Genomic DNA, 20,250 nt, shown 5'->3' on the forward strand with positions numbered 1-20,250 from the left:
CCTTTTGTGGGAGTGTCCTGCCTTGGAGGTGTCCAGGCAGCTGGAGGCAGCGAGGTGGTGGCAGGACAAGTGCCCACCTGGCTGATGGTGGCAGGGAGGTGCAGCTCTTGGCCATGGCTTTGTGTATGCTATGATGAGTGACTGTTAGGAAGGAGAAGGAAAAAAAGATTCACTAAATTATAAAAGCTGCAACTGTTTGCTGACAAAGCCAAGGAACAGCCCCAAATCCCCCTTCTCCCACTTTCCTTGTGAAATAAGTAAATAATAATGCAGGGTTGTTTAGAAGACAAAGGTTGGGTGAGATTTGAATGATGGGATTTTTCTTCCCAGAGAGGTGGCTGATGGTTTTAAGCATGGGAGACCAACAATCTCTCTCCTACCAAAATTAATAGTTGTAAATGAGAAGTTGGAAAGCTATGGAAAAAACACCTGGGAGAGAAGCAGCAGCATCAATGTGACACGATGACCTGAGCCTTCCCTGCTCCCCAGCAGGCAAGGGAGCCACACCACGGCTTTAACAGCCTGTGCCAAGGCCAAAGGCCCCATCCTGGACCTGTGTCCACCATCCCTTCCCTTCACAGATGCATCCAGGCTGATTCCAAGAGAAACAGGCCTGGAGAAGGGTTGGCAGTTACAGCAAAGTAACTCAGCATCTGGATCTTGCAGCATCAAAGACTTGGGCCCTGCACTGGGCTGGGCAGCAGTGCTGGGAGAAGGTGCAGGGGTGGGAGGCCTGGGCCCCTCAGTGATGCTGGAAGGGGCTGGGTAAGGCAGTGCTGGGGGTTGGGTTTGGGAGGGTGGAGCCTTTCAGCTCAGTGCAGGGGGGCAGCAGGGTGATCATGGCAGGGTAATGGTGTCTGGCTCCTCGGGGTGATCTGAAGCTCAAAGGGGGCACAGGGTGTGAGGTGGTGGATGGGCTGGTCTGAGAGTGTTCCTGCTTAGCCTGAGGTGCCCCATCTTTAAGCACCCATTCAGCAAACATTCTGTCTTACAAGGCCTCTTGAACAGCAGTTGCTGGCTGTCCTTCTTACTGAGACAGGGCTGAGAGCCCTGGAGGTGCTCTGAGCAGCGCTGAGGAGCCTCAGTGATTTCCCTCAGCTCCACTTGGTGAGGTTTGTACCCTGCTCTGCCAGCCTTGGCCTGGGGGAGGTTTTTGAAGCCCAGCCCTGCAGGGATGTGCTGCTCTCTGTCACGGTGCTGGCAGGGCATTCCCCAGGCTGTGCTCCATGGAAGGGTGCTGCAGGGCACCCTTGGGCCAGGCAGCTACTCGGGTCCTGTGCACTGGGGACCACACTGACAGGAGGGCACAGGCTGTCCTGGGCCTGTCTGCTCACACCCTGGGAGGAAACAGCACCTCCCTGCTCCCCTCTGCTGCAGAGGTAGGAGCATGTCTGAGCCAGCTGGCAGGACATTTAAATCTCCTTCCATCCCCTAAGCCAGGGTCTGTGACTGCTGCATAGAAGAAATACTGTATGGCACATCAGCCACGTGCTGTGCATATTCCAGAAGATTATAGGATTCTTTCCAAGCAACATGCTTTTAAATAGATTAAATCATGATGCCAGGGTGGCAGGTGATTTTCCAAATGCTGAGAATTCTCCCCATCCCAAGCAGCTGCAGAATTATGAAGGCCTGACAAAAACAAAATAATCCCTGCTAGTCCCCAGTTCTGAACTCCACTTTGCACCCAGGCTGGTGCAGTCACCTGTTCCCCAGAACTGCTCGGTGAGAGCCCCAGAACTCAGGCAGTGGCATGGAGTGCAGGCAGCTTCCCCAGGTGAGTATTTAACTTCAGAGGAGCCAGGTCTGCCCAGGACAGGGGCAGGGGAGGCTGCTTCAGCAGTTTTGGGGGGTGGCCTGCAGGCCCACAGGGTGAGGCCCAAACCCACTCCTTTGGCTCTGTTCAGTGCAGCTGGGGCAGGTATGGGAGGGCAGGGAGGCTCATATACTCACAGCATCTCAGCTCCAAGTCAAATGCACACACAGGAGCTCCAGCCCAGGTGTTTTGGTTCTGTCTCACAAAACTGGCAAATGCCTCTGAAACAGCCACAGATGCAGTCAATTACAGCTGGGGTTTAATGCCAGAACAAGAGATGGACATCTGGCACTGCATCTCCCTGAGGGTAGTAGCTGAGTACATGCTTTATTTTTTCCTCCTCCTGAGCTGCACATATTCTATGGTGAAGTTGAGTGGGATGGTTTCTGATAAGGTAGAGGCTACTTCCACAGCTGTTGGGTGGCAGATCCAGTTTTCAATCCCCTCATTTAATCAGAATGCTGCTCCAATTGCTGGTCTTAAATGCTGTAGTAGTCACTTGTTCATCTTTATCAAATGTGTAGGGTACAATTATCCATTACAAGTTGCAGCAGAACCTTTCTTTTTAATTATTAACAAGCAGCCCAGGGTAAGTGCATTAAGTAGATGCAATGCTGGAGGGAAAAAAGCTATCCCTTCTTTCAGTTCAAAAGGATATCCTTCCTCTTCAAGCAGTGACTTTGAGCCTTAGCTGAAATGAGCAGTTCTTGGTGGAAAAGTGGTTCTAGTGTCAAGGAGTGAGAAGTCTCCAGTTCCCTGTTCTGCCTTAAACCCTATTCTGCAAGTGGCCAAAACAGAGAGAGGGTTAAAAGGTGAGTGGATGGGAATAAACAGCACAGCCATGGCCTTGGCCAGGCAAGCAGTGAGCCCATGTCCCTGCAGCTGAGCAGAGGCCCGAGCTGGGCAGTGGGTGCTGCTCTGGGAACTCAAACACTCCACTGCCAGTTCTGCCTCCTGTTCTGAGGGCAGGGCCTCTTGTCACACCCCAACCTGATTTTCCCTGTGCCCTGACAGCCACAGGGCAGCCTGGGCAATGCCAAAGCACAGGAGGAAGCAGGTGCTGCTCCCAGCTCCTGGCACATCCTGGGAGATGTGGAATTCCCTGCCTGAGCTGCAGAGTGGATGCTCCAGAGCACCTCCCCACACAAGAACAGCCCAGCAGCAGTGGCATCATCTAGCCCCCACTCAGTGTGGTGAGCATGCCACTGAGAATTCCAGGCTGTCAGGCCACCCAAGGGATCAGACTGGAACCCACAGCTGCTGTGCTATGGCCATGCTGCACTCCCAAATCCCCTTTTTGTTTACTTTGCCCTTCCTTACTACAGAGAGGTTCCAGCTACACCTGACTGCTCTCAGCCAAGCCCTGCAGGCACAAGAAGCACTGCTTTTGCATGGCTACAATTCACAGCCATAGACACAGACAGGATTTGTATTTAATTTTTTAATAAATACACTTTACATTAAAGAAAAAGGCCTTCAATTTGCAGTTTCCACACAGAGGGCAAGAGGAAAAAAAAAAAAAAAAGAAAAAAAAACACAAAGAAAAAAATAAAGATTAAAAAACTTGAACCACAAAGGGTAGAGGGGAGAAAAAGGGCTCAAACTTCAATCCCAGATTCCCATGTCTTCAGGAATACCAGGCTCTGACTAGGCCCAGCCAGGATTTCAGCCTCCCACTATAGCTGGTACCACAGCACAAATTGACATTGGCAAACACCCCAGGAGCTCTTCCCTGGAGGACAAAAGCATCTTGAACACACTGGTGCATTAGCAGGTATAACACCTGTAGATCTTCTTTTTTAAAAATAAAATCATATTTAAAATAAAAATATTCTCACTCCTCAACGATATTAGAAACCATGATCCTCTTATTTCACTTAGTAGTTGCATAAATTTTCTTTTAATTTTAAACAATTTTTCTCCCCAAACCTACCCCATGGTACAAGGTACTACAGGAATACAAAGGTCTCCCCTCTTTACTAGAACGCTTGCCTTTTTTTCTTTTTTTCTTTTTTTTTTTTTTTTTTTTTTTATAAAACTATTTCTGTTCTTTAGGAAAGAACTTTATACAAAGAAAATATATTGTGAAATATCTTCAGAAGTTTCCTTGAAGAGTCATCTCAGCCTAAAATGAAAAATAAAAAAAAAAAAAAAAGGCAGAGAGAAATGAGGCCTAGCCCCAGGTCTCTTTATTGAGACTTAGCCCCGAGCCTCGAAGCGACTCAAACCAACAGAGCGGATCGGCAGGAGATCCCCAGGCTCTCCAGAAAAGCAGGGCTGGGGTGCTCAGTCGCTTTCCAATTTGGTCTCTGGTCTCTCCTGTGGGAAGGGAGCATCTCCTCCTGCCCACACCCCGCCCCAGCCGCTGCTCACTCGTTCAGGGACAGGATAATGTCGTCCTCCAGGTCTGAGTTATCGGAGCTGTCAGCTGCAAAGGAGACACGTGGGTTATGCTGGGTTTGTGACATGGGAGATGGTCACCCCTGCCCTGCACCATCAGTGCTCCAAAGTGCTCAAATGCAGCCAGGAAATCTGCACCAGAGCCTTCCTTCCCTGCTTACAACAGAGGCTCAAGAAGAGCAGCTTTAGCAAGTGCAGTTCCTATGAGCTGGCAGGTTTTTCCCCAACAAGGTAGGGAGGACACCAGCAGAGCTGCCTGCACAACTTCCTGTGCACAAAAAAGGGCAACAGCTCTTCACACCAGGGGCTGGACAGATGTGGCAGTCGTTCCTCAAGCTGGACAGCTCCACCAGCCTAGCCCCTGTATGATGTGCACCAGGTAATTCCTTATGGAGTGAGCTGGACCCCAAAGGTGGAAGCAATCCACACACTCCCAGTTAGAACCTTCCTCTAGTAACTCAGAGGTTTCTGTAATGAATTTAACTACAGGTCACCCTCTAAATGTGACCTGCAAATTGTGCTTTTCCTGATTTTCTTCACTGTGGTACAGAATGAAGACACAAAGGGATTTACCAGAAGCAGTCACACACACACACACTTGCTTTTTATCTTGAAACACAAGATCTCTCTTTCCTCAGCTGTGCAAGAGGGAAGTGGTAGCAGCTCTGGCAGCAAGAGGGCTCCTGCCTTACCTTAGAGGTGATGTTGGCTCTTTTTCTTATGCGAATTCATTGGATGCAGCAGATAACTGGGTGTTAAAAATAGTTTAAAAGAAAAAAAAAAAGACACCAAGACTTCCACTTAGCCATCTCAGAAATGGTGGATCTCTAAATGCCTGTTAAGGTAGAAAGACCTTCTGGAAGGTTCACCCCTTGTCAGATCCTTAGGGAAAAAAAATCACAGGCAAGCAGAGAGGGCACAAAGCTTTTCCCCAACCCTCTTCCTTGAAGATCAGCCAGCTGCCTTTCCACTGTGATCAGCAAGGGATGCTCCATCTCACCATCCACCAGACTGAGCCTAAGCTGAGGGGTCATCAGTGCTCCCAGAACAGCCACAGCCACATTGGGGAGTTAGAAAACACCAGCCAGTGCTGCAGCAGCTACACTTACACAGCAAGAGGGAAAGAAGCACAAGCAAGATAAAAATCCAGAAACCTTTGAGAAGCAAAGCTGAAAAAGTTGGAGTTTTAGGGGGGGTTTGCTGGTTTGTTTTTTTTTTTAACTCAGAGGAAAGCTTTGAGAAAGGATCTCCTCACTATTCCCCAGTTCACCACACAACCTTCCAGTTCTGAGCTCTGTAAGTAAAGCTGACTGCAGTTAACTGCTTGGTATAATTAGTTTGCACAGACCTGCCTGGAAGTTGCCATTTTGGATTATGGAAGAAAAGAGGAATCAGAATCAATTCAGTCAGGCTGCTGGTGAGAATTCTATATATTTCTCCCATCCTATATCACATACACATTTCAAAAATTACACCCACCTGGCCCAGGAAGAAGCTCTTCGAAGTCCTGCACAATGCATGAACTGGTTTGACAAACAGATCTAATGTCCCCAAGGTGGTAACAAAGGGGAGGAAAACAAATTCAGGTTCTCCATGGATTATTTTAAAAAAGGAATTAGAACCTCTTCTAAAGCACAAGAGATCAATGCTACTCACTCCTCTATTTCAATTGCTCTCTGAATTATTTTGCTTTGACAACACTCACTCTATGTTATGGAGGTTCACTCACAATACAGCAAGAATCTGCAGCAGGGAACACTCTAAATGCACCCCATGCCAGTACTCTCTACACTGGCAGTGCCATTCCAACTTTTAATTCTGGAACAAGCATAAGCAAAAGAAAAATTTAATTGCTCTTTTCTGGGTGGGAAACAAAAAGAAGTCAGATTAAGTCACAGAAAAGCTGCCACAGAACCCCACTCATCAAACCCATCAAGGGCCAGCCTGGCAGAGCAGCACTTCCTGCTCTGAGTTCCTGAAATTGCTGCTAAGCAACCCAACAGCCACAGGATGGGCTGGCTGCAGCTCCACAGCCATACAGATCCAAGGTCTGCTCAAGTAGCTCTATCTATAAATGAGGTACAGATGTGGCCACTTCATAACAGTGCTCTGCAGAGCACGCCTGAAATTTCTGTCAAGTAGCCCCTGGTTTGTTCCAGGAAGAGTTATTGAGATGGCCTGAACATCCTGGCCAGGCTGCCCCTTGGACAATTGAAGGTACAGCACACCAGGTGCTCTCTGAAGAGCTTTTGGCTCTGCATTCCCTGAGGAAAAACAAGTGGAGTTGTGTCACAAAGATCCTGTCCACTACTAGGACAGAGGTTCCCTGTAACCCCAAAATGTTGCACTGCAAGATGCCATTAATAACTGAGCTGTGCAAATATCTTATATGGCCCTACAGTATAAACCTATTTCCTTCTAGAGAACAGCAGAGTGACCCCACAGAATAACTCTGGCAACCTCGTGTGGCCATGTCCTTAAAAATGACTGAGCTACATTGCCACAGAAGACATGGATGAGCCTGCCAGCCACATCACTGCCCCAGAGGGGCCTGGCATGCTTCATCCTCCAGCTCACTGCCAGGGAACAGTGATGGGAGAGCTGAGATGGGAATCCATCTATCACTGCAGGACTTCAAACACCTTGCACACTGTCATTACTCACCCTTACCAACCTTTTAACTTAAGGTAACAATATTATGTCCATTTTTACAGCTTGAAAATTAAAAATAACTAAGTGGTTTGGTTGCACATACTCAAAAAATGTGCTGCAAAAGAGGGAAAAGAATCTGATGTCACAAATCCCAAGCCTCATGCTATCCTACTCACCTTTCTTGTGAAGCATTCTTCCAAACTTTATTGCTACATTAGAAGTTCAGACCTTTCTATGCACACATACATACACACACACTTTGTATTTTCAAATCACTGTATTTGCAGAATGCCCAAAAAAGAGAACTATTTAAATTGTATCCCAAAAGTTTTGTTAGCTTCAGAACAGTCTAATAAAGGAAGTGAAGTCAGAAATGCCATGTTGGCTTTGCACTTTAGGTAATTTCAAAAGAGAAAGAACAGCACCAAGGATCAAAAGTGCTTCTCTGTCCTTACAGGCTCACAAGAGGCACAGAGGACAGGTGAGGTAAGAGTTAAACCTGTGTCCCCTTGAAGGGCAGGATAGGCAAGCAATCATACCAAGCTTCTTCACACAGAGTTCTCACACATACACACACCTGGGAGCACCTGAAGAAAGCAGATACCTCCTTTCCCAGAATGCACAGTTGGTCTCTCACAGAACAGCTGTTTTTATCAGCAGATTACTAAGAGATGCCCCAGGTGAACAAGGTGATGATGGCCTGTCACTCATACCAGCCAGGGACAAGTCAGTTAAGTCATTTCAGGGGGAATTTAGATGTTACCTCTTTGTCAGGACCTTAAGCAGTGGACAAGGTCACCAAGGCGGCCACACACTTACTATCTCCAAGAATCAGCTCAACTTCCTCATCAGCATCAGAATCTTCATCTTCTCCCTCATCTCCCTCTTCCAGGAGGTTGGCAATCTCCTCATCATCGGAGGGAGAAAAGTCATTTTCTCCATCCTCACCAGCATTCTCATTGTTCTCATCCTCCTCCAGCTCAGCCTCCAGCAGCTGGTCTGTATCTAGCTCATCAAGGTCATCTGTGTCATCATCATCTTCATCATCATCTTCTTCTTCTTGCTCCTCTTCCTCCTATAAAGACAGCAAAAATAGTCCATTGCAGACATTAAGATAAATGTAAAATGGAATAACAGGAACTAAAGAAAACCTATAGTTTTCACTTCTCCCCACATCCAGCCATTAGACATTATAAACACTCTCCCATCACCCATATAAGCACTCTCTCCAAAGCTTCAGAATACCACATGCCAGATCACCTGCAGGCCTGCAAAAATCTCAACTGCAAAATGCTGGTGCAAACAGGTACCATTGGCTCAACCTCCTCTCCAGGACTGGCCACCAACACATGGCACCACAATGCACCCTTGAGAAGGACATGCAGTAAGACCTGTTAATCCATGGCTTTGTTGCTTGTCTTGTGCAAACTGCTTTAAGTTTCAGCAGGACCAAATGCTGCATTTGACACCAAACCACATGCACCATCAGTCTCTGTCACTGCCATTTAGATGAGGTATAAAATGTAGGAAAAATACTTTTAGCCTAAGCCAGTCCCTGAATCACTCAGCTTCAGATGACAGAACTGTTCAAGGCAGCTCAGGAGCCACATCTTTGGTATTTACCTGTGAATCAAGATCTTTATCAAATCAGAATTTGCCTTCAGTAAAGCAACTGAATTCCTCATTGTACAGGCAAAATCCAGAAATCTGTGTGTAGTGGATGAGACTGAGTGGGAAGGAGCTGTAACAGTTCCACCCTTCTCCCAGACAAACTGCCATCACAAGCCAAGCTCCAGAGTGTTCCAGGGCTGAAAGAAAAGCTTCAATCCACCTGCACCTCTCCTCAGCCACAGCCTGTTTCTCTAACAGAATGTTCTCAGCTCATTCAGTCCTAATTGTCCCTTTGTTTTGGGAGGTGACACATTTTGAAAATTAGGAAGCAATTAAGATCGATATCTAACAACCCACTTCAAGGGTTCCTTTGGTCCTCAAGCTCACCACACTCCCACTGTTTAGACTGCTGCATTTTCAGATCCAAAGGGACAGAGGAAAGTCCTCTACTGTCATCTCCCCAACCTACTTTTGCTTCAGTCAGTGCTATAAAAAACCACCACACCCACACAAATCCAACATCTGTCACGGGCAAAAGTAAATTGTATTGTTTCTTCACTTGCAAAAGGCAGCCAAGTCTTCACTGCTGACCAGAAGTGCCATGTTCTTAAATGCAGATTACAGCACAACAGCAATGGTTTGCTACATACAGTTTCCTTTATGAAAGAGTTTATATTAAATATAAAATTAAAACCAACCTCTTTTGAAGTCTGTGCTTATTTTAAGAAATTACAACTTCACTTTGAGTTAATGAGTCCTCAGATAAACAGACTTAATTGTATACATACTGGGAGAGGAAACATCTTACTTGCAGTTCAGTTTTATGCAGTGCCATACTGGGTATAATTTCCCATAACACACACTGAATTGAGTATAAAAGCTTTGCATTAATAATTTGTATTTCTTTTTGTTCTATGCAGTATCTGCACAGAGACCAATGTCTTAAATTTTATTACTCTATTCAGAATTGAAAAGCTGATTAAAAACTGAAAAGGCAGGAGAGTTTATCTTCCTTTTCCAGTGTCCAAACAACTCTGAAGCAGAAAAGAAATACCAATTTATTAAAAAAATCTTGGAGATATTAAACCAAGTTTCTCAGTCTCTGGAGACAGAGACATACCTGTAGATATTAAGAAAAACAAGTATGTTGTCTCCAAGATCCATTTAGAGTCCATGTAGGTAAAACTTGAAGGATTCTGAAATGAGTTAGGTCCCCTCTGTGTTTCTACACATCTTGAATTTCTGAGAGTATTTTTTCCTAAATATCTAGTTCACAAGAATTCAAAATGTCAAAACTACTAAATCTGATTATGTTTCATAAATAACAATTATTGGAAACTGAATTACTGTTTCATCAACATTCAAATTCAAGCTTAAGGCAAGGCCCTTATACCAATGTCACCCTTCAAATACAGGATGAAATTGAATACAGTTGTATAGAGCTAACAATCCCTTCTGGGTCACAAGAGTAAGAACCAAATTACAGAGAAAGGTTGTATATTTAGCTGCAAATTAACTTTGAAGGGTTATATCAACCAGTGAAGAAAAAATACTTTGTGAAAATACAGACAGAAAAAATGAAATGCTTCCACTTCTACCATTTAAATTACTTAATCTGAAGTTGGTGATTAGGGCCAGGTCACATTCATGTAAAAACCAACGAAGAACAGTAAGATGAGATCAAAATTATACCTGTCCTTGGTAAAACAGGTTGTAACTCATGCTCCAAGAAGGCACCCGTGCACGTGAGTGTGACACATGCAGTGACATCCTTACAGAGCTGGAGGGGTGACACCTCACAGGGCTTGAGGAGCATCTTCATCAGTGAGGAGGAAACCTGGACCTTGCCACGTTCTAAAGAAGCCAAACACCACTTGGACACTCTGACACTTCTGCTAAGCCATAGGCAAATAAATTCTGTCTCAGTTTCTGAGGCAAGCCAAGCAGCAGCTCTGCAGGGCCAGCTCAGCATTCCCAGCTGGAGCAGAGAGCTCCAAGCAGAGCCTGGGGACAGCTCAGCTCTCCCAACAAAGCACCAGAGCTTCTGCTCCAAACCCAGCCCCTGGGACACAGCTGAGAAAGGGGTGAGGGAGTGCCAGGTGCAGTCTAACACCAACACATGTAAGTGATATCCAGGCTGTTCATGAGGATTCAAGATGAATTCTCACGAGACACCACAACTGTCTCATGTAAAGGGATCCCTACACAGAGAGAATGGCACACCTGCCCCAGGGACTCAAACACTCTGAGTAAGAGCACAGAAAAAAAGCCTTGTGCCATGCCACAAGAAAAGACAAGACAGCTATTCCAAACCATATCCAGGTTTGTGTAGGAAACATTTACAGAGATGTAATAGTACAAGAAAACCTGGACACAAACTTACAGATTACACAGCAAAGAACTATCTCAAGATCATCTCAAAGCAAATTACTGGTAACTTTACTACCAGTTTGCTTCCAGAAAACCAAGTAGATTTGGTTCAATTAATTTACCATTTATAATCCCCAAAGGAAAAAACTAAACAACACCCCCTAATTGAATGGCAGACATTGGGGTGGCTGCACAGGAATAAAAAACAGCTACTTGACCAAATTTTTTTATATTACCAGTTTTTACAGCCCTTTCAGAGCTTAGTAAATACCCTTTGCACTTGTTCAAGCACTATGTGTTTGCTGCCATATTGTCCTTTGAGGATTGTTGACATGCACTTCATAAGCTTTCATCATCATCATCATCAACTTTCTTACCACTCCCCTTTACCAACCATCTTGCACATACAAAATTCACAAATTTGTCCTTTTTGGGTGGCAAATCTTATTGATACTTGACATACTGGTGTTCATCTCTCAAGAATCAATCAAAGGCTCAGGAAAACTCCAGCATTTCACTTATTCAAACTGATGCAAAATACACATTAGCTAAGCAGAACTTGAACTTTTTGATTTTAACATATTTCTGTAATGTATTCTAACATTAAATGAGTGTATGTACAAAGTGCTTCCAGGAAGTACGACTTGCAGCACTGCAGATCTGCAGTATATAAAAGTACACCAGCCTGCTTTCAAATTCTCTCAAGACATTTTTCTTAGAGTTTTCTCACATTTCTTGAATCCTAAAGTTTATGACCACATGACCAGAATTTGAAACTTCTCCAATGCAGATTACACCATCTCTCAAATTTACATTAGGCTGGCCTTTAGTTGCCACAGGAAGATCCCACAGGTCTTTTTCAATTGTTGATATTTGGGTTTGAAATTTTGTTTCAGTTTTGAGATCCACAGGTCACTGATTTTTTGCTTGTTTTACATGGTTTCAGCTGTTACAAAAAGCTTCATCTGTTTGTCTCGCACCTCATTGACTTTTTCTTCCTCTCCTTCCATCAGCACCTCTCACCTCCAGCTGCTTTCCAGCAACACTTCCTCCCTCTGAAAACACAATCTTTATTGCACTTCTCAGTTTGAATCATGCTAGATGGTATTACTCTGACTATTCTTATTTTCACCTATCTTTTTGCAATCTGCAGAACAACTAATCAATGTTAGCAAAGCTCTTCCCACTACTTCAAATGTTTCAGCTCATATTTAATTCACTTCTGGCTACTTTTAGACAAGTCAAATTATCTGCTGGTACTATCTGCTTCTAGCAGTTGTTTATTTCATCTAGGTTGGTTTTCTTTCTAAAGAAATTCATGTTTCCCATAGTCCCATTATTTTGGTTAATTTATTTGTAAAGAATTTTTGCAAGAAACAGCCTACTTGTTTACTTCACTCTCCTTCCCCAAGTTTCTCCTAGAGCAAACTTTTAACTTCAGCAATCAGATCCCTTCCAGATTATCAGTATTATTTTAATTACTCCCTATTGCCAAGCTTGGGAAGGGGCTTTGCTTTCATAAAAAAGGACAGATGATCATTGTTCAAATACAAGTGTATTGAACAATGTTTCACCCAGATGAGCAAGCTTTCTCCTTGTTCTAGTAATTTATCTTTCTCCACACACAATCCCCTTGTCATATCTTCTGACAATTGTACTGCTTGCTGAGTACCATGTTGGTACTTCCTGGGCCTTTGCAATGCAATTCCCAGGAGTGACAATGTCTGCATTTCAGTCACTTTAGAGTTTCTATCCAATTCCCTCCCCCCAGCCACTTCTTAACACTCCCAGACAATGGGTAGTGGAAAAAGCTTAAATGTGGCCAACAGACTCCCTGGTGAAGCATGTAAGGATTTTCATCTCCTGGATTACCTGTCCATCCCCCCCTCAGCTAGCAAACCCCTAACTCCTGTTATCCACCAGTAATCAATTCCAAGTATTCATCTCCTTCATGCTACAGGGCTGCACCTACTTTTATCTTCTTGGCTACTTCAGGGTTAGAATTTCTACTTCCTCTTAGCCATTAGTCACAGAGCTAAAAATGTAGAAGCCTGGGAAGGTGCAGAAGTTCCCATATATAACAAGCAAGGAATCTTACCATAGGCTGCTATGCAGGTGGGTATATGCAGATTTAAAACAGGAAACAGCACACAGCGTACAGAATGTCACAGAGGCAAAACATGGAGTGAAGAAATAAAAAGCAGTTAATCTCTTAGTCTGGATAAGTAGGTTTAGCTTGTCTAACAATGACTACTTACCTGTGATGAATGACAAACTATCCATGATACAGACAAACAAAAGCTTTAAGGGAATGGGGTTCACATGGATCAGAGGTTCAGATGGGGCCCTTTTGAGCAAACTCAGGTTTTGCCTGTGAAATGTTTCCATTTCAATCTAACTGTCTGCAGCTGATGATAATCAACCTGGCTCCAGCCCCTGCCCTCTGAGGCATGTGCAAGCCACCATTTCACAGCTGGTAACTCCCTTAATGCTTGGGATAAAGGTTCTAAGGTGACTTATTATATTGTCTGTGCTGCAGGGCCCAGAGGTAATGTAAGGAGTACAGAACTGGGCAGAATTTCTCAATATGCCTCTTTTCCTTTCTCTCACTGATCTCACACTCTCACTTACAAAAATAAATTAATTTCTTTCATTCCATGACACAGAACAATATTGCATAAAGGAATTTAAGAATTTGGCAGGTAAATGAACTCCCTTTCTATGGAGAAGATTTTATTACTTTATTTTCTCAAGCCTCTGACTGACATTCTCATGACAGCTGAGGCAGCTTTTATTTACTTGGATCTCAGCTACTGTGGGAATTCTAGAAAGATGTGTTAGGCAAGAGAAAGGAAATCTTTGATTTATGTCACTGAACAGGCAGAATATGTTTTTATCTCTGCTGAAGCTGTTTTACTCCATAATACTAAATCTGTCCTTCTGGAAACTCCAAATACTTATCTCTTTCCAAGAAATTCCTCTGTTTGCACTGCCTGAGAGCTACTGAAAATAGATTCTGAAACAATAGGATAGTCTAAAGTAGTCACAGTTATTTGCTACAATCTAAAAATGTGGTAAAGAGTACAGGCACTGTTCTTTTAAATATCAGTTTTGGAGGATGCCTGCTCAAAAGATGTGTCTGTTATATAAAAAGGTCTTTGATAGAAACCACTCTTTACTCAGCCTTCCCAACTGCAACTAACCTCAAAGATTTCTATGAAGGTGTGCAATGGACACATATTTATTATCATTTAAGACATTTGTCTGGAAACACCCATTCACAGCTATTATTCTGTAAACCATTTTATTCCTGAGTAAGATCTGAAATCAAACTGTACCTTCAAATATTACAGGAACAGCTCCTAAAACAAACCCTTACTTTAGGGTCCCTGGTGACAAAAATCATTCTGGTCAGCTTATAGTGGCAAAGCACCACCATGGTCTGATGATTCCCAAATATTCCCAAATATGCCAATATGGATTAAGGTTTGGGGCGGGGGGGTCTTTCCCCAGCAAGTAAGTATTCACATGAAAAAAACAAACCAACTAAATCAAATAACAGCAATAAGGTACAGTGGAATTGCTGTTGCAATTACTGTTGCAGGTACACAGGGGGAGAATCCTAAGATAAAAGTGGAAACTGGGATCACATAGACACAGAAAGACATAGAAAGCTGAGGAAAACATTCTCCACCCTGGCTAAACCATATGTTAGAATAGTGATTGTCTTTTGAGTCGTTATTGCCTTATCAACAAAGCTTATTTCCCATCACCTGGAATTTTCTAAACCAATGCAAAAAGACAAATTACACACCTACCATCCACCATTTGGATAGGCCAGAAGCACTGCAGGATAATTAACAGTTCTTCAGGTCTGGCAAAAGAAGTAGAACACTTTATAGGACAGGGACAGCTAGGTGAAGCAATGTGCTACTGAAGCCATAAATCTCTCTGAACATGACAATAACTGAGGACACTACTAGGGCCTTAGAGATGCAACATCACCCACATGTACCACAGAGAGAAAAACAGGCCTTAAGCAAGTAATATGGAAAGCAAAGCTAAAATAGGGAAGTAAAAATGAAAATCCTAAACCTGAAAATCCTAAAACCCACTCAGATCACCTCATCCAGACTTCAGTTTCACAGTTTTGAGTCTACTCTCCCTTGATTTCAGCTTTTCTGAGCACGTAATATTTCTGAAGTCTCTTTTTCTAGCCCATGGCAGCTGCCATGTGCCATTTCCTCTGAAATTCCTCATCTGCCTCACTACAGAAGACAGCAGATTAACCAGGGAAACAGGGGATACTAGTCAGCCAAGAAAGAGAAATAAGTAAGAATAAAGCAAGCTAACAACTACAAGATGGTCCGAGATCTGTACCAGTAGCTCAGACACCCAACATATCTTCACAATCTAACTGAAGGAGCATATCAGAACAGTGGCAAATACAGGAGGAAAGAGAGGAAGATCTCATAGCCAGACTGAAAAACAGGAAACCCTTACCTATTTCCCTGAATGCTGAACACAGTTTTGCAAATACTTATGAGTAAGACTGCTGGTTATTGATGGACACATTTGGATACTCATCCTGCAGTGAAATAATTCACAAAACTCGTGGAAGTTCAAGGCAGGAACACTGGTATTTTTGGAGTAAACCACCCAACCAAAGAGCTTGCAAACAGACTCTTGTTAAGCATGCTACACCCTCCTCACTTTGCCTCAGTGCACAGTAAGTACAGAGCACAGAGCATCACCATTTACTGGCATTTGTTCTGTTTAACAAGGCTTGACAGCTCTGGCCACTCCTAGGCAAACACAGCCTCCCAGGGATCTCACTGGACAGGCTGCTACAGCAGCAGGGAGGAACCAGGCCACCATGGTGCTGTCCTCAAGCATTGCAAACAAACCCACAAACATTCACTGCAGCAGTCCCATGCTCAAGCCACTGAATCAGCCCCAGCATTTAATTTGAGGGCAATTTGTGTAGCAGATCAGTTGATCTTACAAGGTTAGATTGAGATAGGAGGAATAACATAGACGTTTTGTTTCTTAAATTACAGAAGGAACTGAAAGATATCTGTAGACCAAACATTTCTGCTAGATTCATTTTACAGACTCTCACTCTTTGTTTTCTGAAAAAGCTGTCATGGAGCCATCAGCTGACATTTGTCAGAACTGACATTGTGAGGAATCAAAATTTAAGGTAAAAAAAAAAAGGCAGATATTTTTCTTTATAGTTCTTATCTCTTAGCACAAATTTTAAAGCCATTTCATTGTGCAACACATGACTTTTGAGCAAGGTTTGCCTGTAAGCCACCCTTGCATTTGAGTACTCATTATTTTGTATTTTCTGTACTGAGTATTCATCATTTTTTATCTTCTGTACAGGCCAAAAAAGGTATTCATGGACCCATGTAGGTTAGATATAAAAACCCAAATATACATCAAGTCAAGGTGTGAAGAAGTAGGGGTCAAACAGACTCGTTTCTCCTTCACAAACCTTGACTAAAAAGGTTGATTCATATGCATTTCCCCCCACCACCACTTTCATCAAAGATCAAGAAAGCATCCTCTTTTAGAGGATTTTAAATTATCTGTGAGAAGTTCCAACAACTTTGAAATGTTATACCAAATTCTTCAAAAGCTAAATCACAGAAACTAACTAGGCAAATACTAAACACATATGTGTGAGGATATGGATATGCACACAAACAAAAATCCTTCCAACAGGGAACCTCTCAACAGACAAGTGTACCAAAGAGATTCTGTCTTTATTCAGGAAAACCTCTATTCATTCTAGCTCAATGCTGGATGTTTCTACAGAGACAAAACCTCTATTTCTTAAACCTAAGACAAAAAAAAAACCTGAAGAAAAAGCACAGAACATCTGTGGGATGAAGAGCAAGGGGCTTAGTTTATCTTTGGCGAGATTGTACATTGAATTGAATTTGAGTTCATAAGTGTTGCTTATATTAAAACCAAATCTCTCCTACTAAAGAAACTTGGTTGTAACAATCCCTAAAACTTGCTGTCTAAGGAACATGTACAGACCCCAGAAACAGAGAAATAAAAAGCAGCAGTTATGCAATACCAACTAATCACTCTTAGCTTGCAAATCAATCCAGGAGCAGCCTTGTTTGAACACTCCATCAGCTTCACAGGAAAGCTTTTAGCACACTTAGATTCTGCCTGGGGTCACCTCTATTTGTAAGACAGAAAGTGTCCCCAGTCACATCTGATAGATGGCAGATCCCTTATCTCTGCTGGGTACCTGGTGTTACAGCCTGGAACCATTGACTGCCTTGCACAAACACAAATCTCCCTTAAGTCAACACTTACCAGTCATTTTGCAAAGCAGTGCCCTGACAGCTCCTAGTTAATCATTGTGCAATGCAAGAGCTATTTCTGCTACAAACTATTCTTGGAGATCTAATGAAGAAAATATGAATATTAAAATATAGTGAAAGTGAACAAAAACAATGGAAGTGGAGATAGAAATAGTAAATATTGCCCAGGGCAAGCACTGGATGGCTAGGATGCAGAAAGGAAGGAGAGAGCAATAATGTTTCCTCCCTCTTCATTGCTTCCCAAGAAATTCTGTTCTTCTAATCTATTCAATCTAGGGATAGAAACAGTGACCAAAGATATCAAAAGAATGCCAAGACTCCAACAGCAACCTTGTAGCACACTGAGTGGCCAGGACAGCACACTTCACACCCAAACGAGAACTTCTGCTTTATCTTCAGAATTACAGAGAAATCATAATAACAACTACTCACTGCAAAGTTACTCTTTCCTGAGACCTGCTCTCCAGCCTCCTGAACTAGAAAGTACAAGTTCTAACCTAACAACAGGAAGATTCAGAGATAGAAAAAGTAGCATAAATCCAGCTTTCCAAACAGTGGGGAAAACCCCACCAAAGTATCACCTTCAGCTTCTGGCATTCTTTGGAAAAAGGTGAAGTCAGCTTTTCTCACAGGATATAATAATGTATGATTTACTAGAATGCAGACACCAAAGAGCAAAGAATAATGCATTTTAAATCTTTAGAGAATTGAAGCATAAGGTTTTTGCCTGTCCAAAAAAAAAAAAACCTAAAACACCTGACACCCACAAAGTTACAAACTGATTCTGTTGAATTTTAGTTCTCTCTTTACTGCAGTAAGCATTCTGTGCTACTGTGTATTCTACCAGCTGCACCCTGAGGAGCCCTTACTGCAGTTCTGAGCTCTTCTGTCAAGTTGCCAGAAGTGAAACAGCTGATCTGAAAAGGAAAACCAACATATCCCAGCTCAAACCTAGAGCCCTCTTTAAAATTCTTTAACCCTTTTACTGTGTAGAAGTACTGTGCAGTTTCACTGTATTAGTCACAAGCTGTATCTCTTAGTGGTAAATTAGCGATAAATTAGTGATAAATTAAGTCCAAATATGAGAATTGGAATTGAAAAAAAGGAAAGACTCAAGCCTGAAGCTAGACTACTGTCTATATTGGGGGTTGAAATACTTAAAAAAAAGCAGAACAGAAAGCAAAGCTTCTGATCAAGACTGAATTCTGAAATAAATTAATAAATAAACTATTATTTAGTTTACAGTGTGTTAGTTTAGATTGTGTTAGTTTACAGTGCACAAAGTTACTGCTCCCACAGGTTCTGCACCAGACAGTTTCAGTTTACACTGACAGTAAAGTGACCTATTTCATATTAGGTGAGGCCAAATGAGGCCTCTGTACTTTCTGGGTAATAAATGAACACATGTAGAGGGCTAACAGCTACTCTAGAACACTCAGATCACTGCTAAGTTTCTCACCTGATCTTCTTCTTCATCCTCCTCATCTTCTGCCAGCCGCTGCCGGCCCACTTCATAGAGCCTGCACACGGTGTCCATGTTCATGGCATCCATGCTGCCCTGGTTCTGCAGGGAGATGCCCACATGGGAGTTAATGCCAGGAACTCAGCTCAGCTGGTACATTCAGTGCTACATCTGGCCTCAATCACAGCAACATTTCCAAAATCCTTCCCTCCCATTTACCAGCAGCACTACAATTAGCAGTTAAAATCAGTCTTTGGTTTCAAGACCTGCCATGTTCCCTGAAATAACATTTCCAATGACTCCTATTAAAGAAAATTTTCTTGGTCTCACAACCCTTGTCATCTCCAGCTTCAGTAGTTAGACATGGAATTTGCCCTGCTAAAAATCCTTTTGTGGTCTATAGGGATCAGTGATTCACACACAGAGTATAAAGCTGACAGGACTTTACATTACTCACTACACATGCACAATCAGGCTGCATGAAATTGGGTTCTGAAACATATTATGGAGCAAAGAACTGCATCCCTAACAAACCAGAAGTTTAGCTCAGTAATTTTTGCTTCAAATCCTTAGCTTCTGAGATTTTGCTAGGAAGACAAGTGTAAAAGGAACAGTGAGAGTGATTCACAGAAAAGCTCTGTGGGAAGCCTCCGAAAGATTGCATTTCCCAGTTATTTGATACACATTTTAATTTGCAAAAGGAAATAATTGCTATAAATAAGAAAAAAGCACATTTTTCTTTATGTTCATGAGAAAGAAAATCTCTGTACATATTGAAGTGGGAAGAGTTTGAAGAAGAGAAGCAAATGTGTTTGGAAATTTAAGGAATAAGAGGCAGCAAAACAAAACTGTAGGGGGTGCAGAATAAAAAACAAACAGCATCTTTAGCACCATCAAAACACCACCACTGCTTAGGACATGAATTTAACAGCAGGAGCTCCAAAAAAGAAACAACAAGCAGTGCATTCAAACCACAGCTACAGAGACCAGGGCTTATTTTAGCAGCTTTACCTCAATGACAGCCAGATAGCAGTCCTTGCTGTCTGTGCACAAGTCAAAGATATTCCGCTTTACATCTATGGTAGCTGGAAAACATCACAATAGTCAATAGTTAACTGCAGGTTACTTAATGCTCACTGAAAAAAGTGTCTAAAACCAAATAATACAGTTTTGGGTCAAGAAAAAACAGCTGAAACTAGTGAAATGAATGTTTGTACTAATAAAGAATAGAGATGTTGGAGACCATTGTAAAAAACAGTCAAGTAAGCTCTTAACCTGCTCTGCATGGTGCCTCCTCCCTTGATAATACCTTTATTGGTTTTCCTAAGCACCATAAACACCACCACATCCTCCATAATAGGTGGCAACAAAGGGACTGAGTTGTGACCTATGCCTCCCTTCAACAGCAAAAGCCACATTTGTACATGTCCACAGCAGCAATTAGCTTAGCTCCTTGAGCTAAAAAAAGAGCCCCGTGTGAAATGAGAGCAATGCCATCCTGGCCAAGTGACCTACTGTCTCAGATTATGCCTTACTTGGAAAGAAGAGAGGAAATAAAGGCAGAACTGCTGAACAGGAGCAAGTAAGGCAGT

The 20,250-nt window shown here is 42.8% G+C and overlaps 1 protein-coding gene across 1 annotated transcript in view; it reads right to left on the bottom strand.

The window, feature by feature from the left end:
* Positions 1–3,317: 3,317 nt before the first annotated feature.
* The window catches only part of DCAF1 (DDB1 and CUL4 associated factor 1), a 47,937-nt gene continuing 31,004 nt past the window's right edge, over positions 3,318–20,250 (bottom strand). The window contains exons 21-24 of the mRNA XM_059480061.1: positions 19,670–19,743; positions 18,656–18,760; positions 7,688–7,943; positions 3,318–4,244 (exon numbers count right to left, since the gene is read on the bottom strand). Of these exons, the coding sequence (XP_059336044.1) occupies positions 4,186–4,244; positions 7,688–7,943; positions 18,656–18,760; positions 19,670–19,743 (494 nt within the window). The 3' untranslated portion in view covers positions 3,318–4,185. The remainder of the gene's footprint in view (positions 4,245–7,687; positions 7,944–18,655; positions 18,761–19,669; positions 19,744–20,250) is intronic.

Source organism: Ammospiza nelsoni, chromosome 11, assembly GCF_027579445.1.
Source record: "Ammospiza nelsoni isolate bAmmNel1 chromosome 11, bAmmNel1.pri, whole genome shotgun sequence".
NCBI lineage: Eukaryota > Metazoa > Chordata > Aves > Passeriformes > Passerellidae > Ammospiza > Ammospiza nelsoni.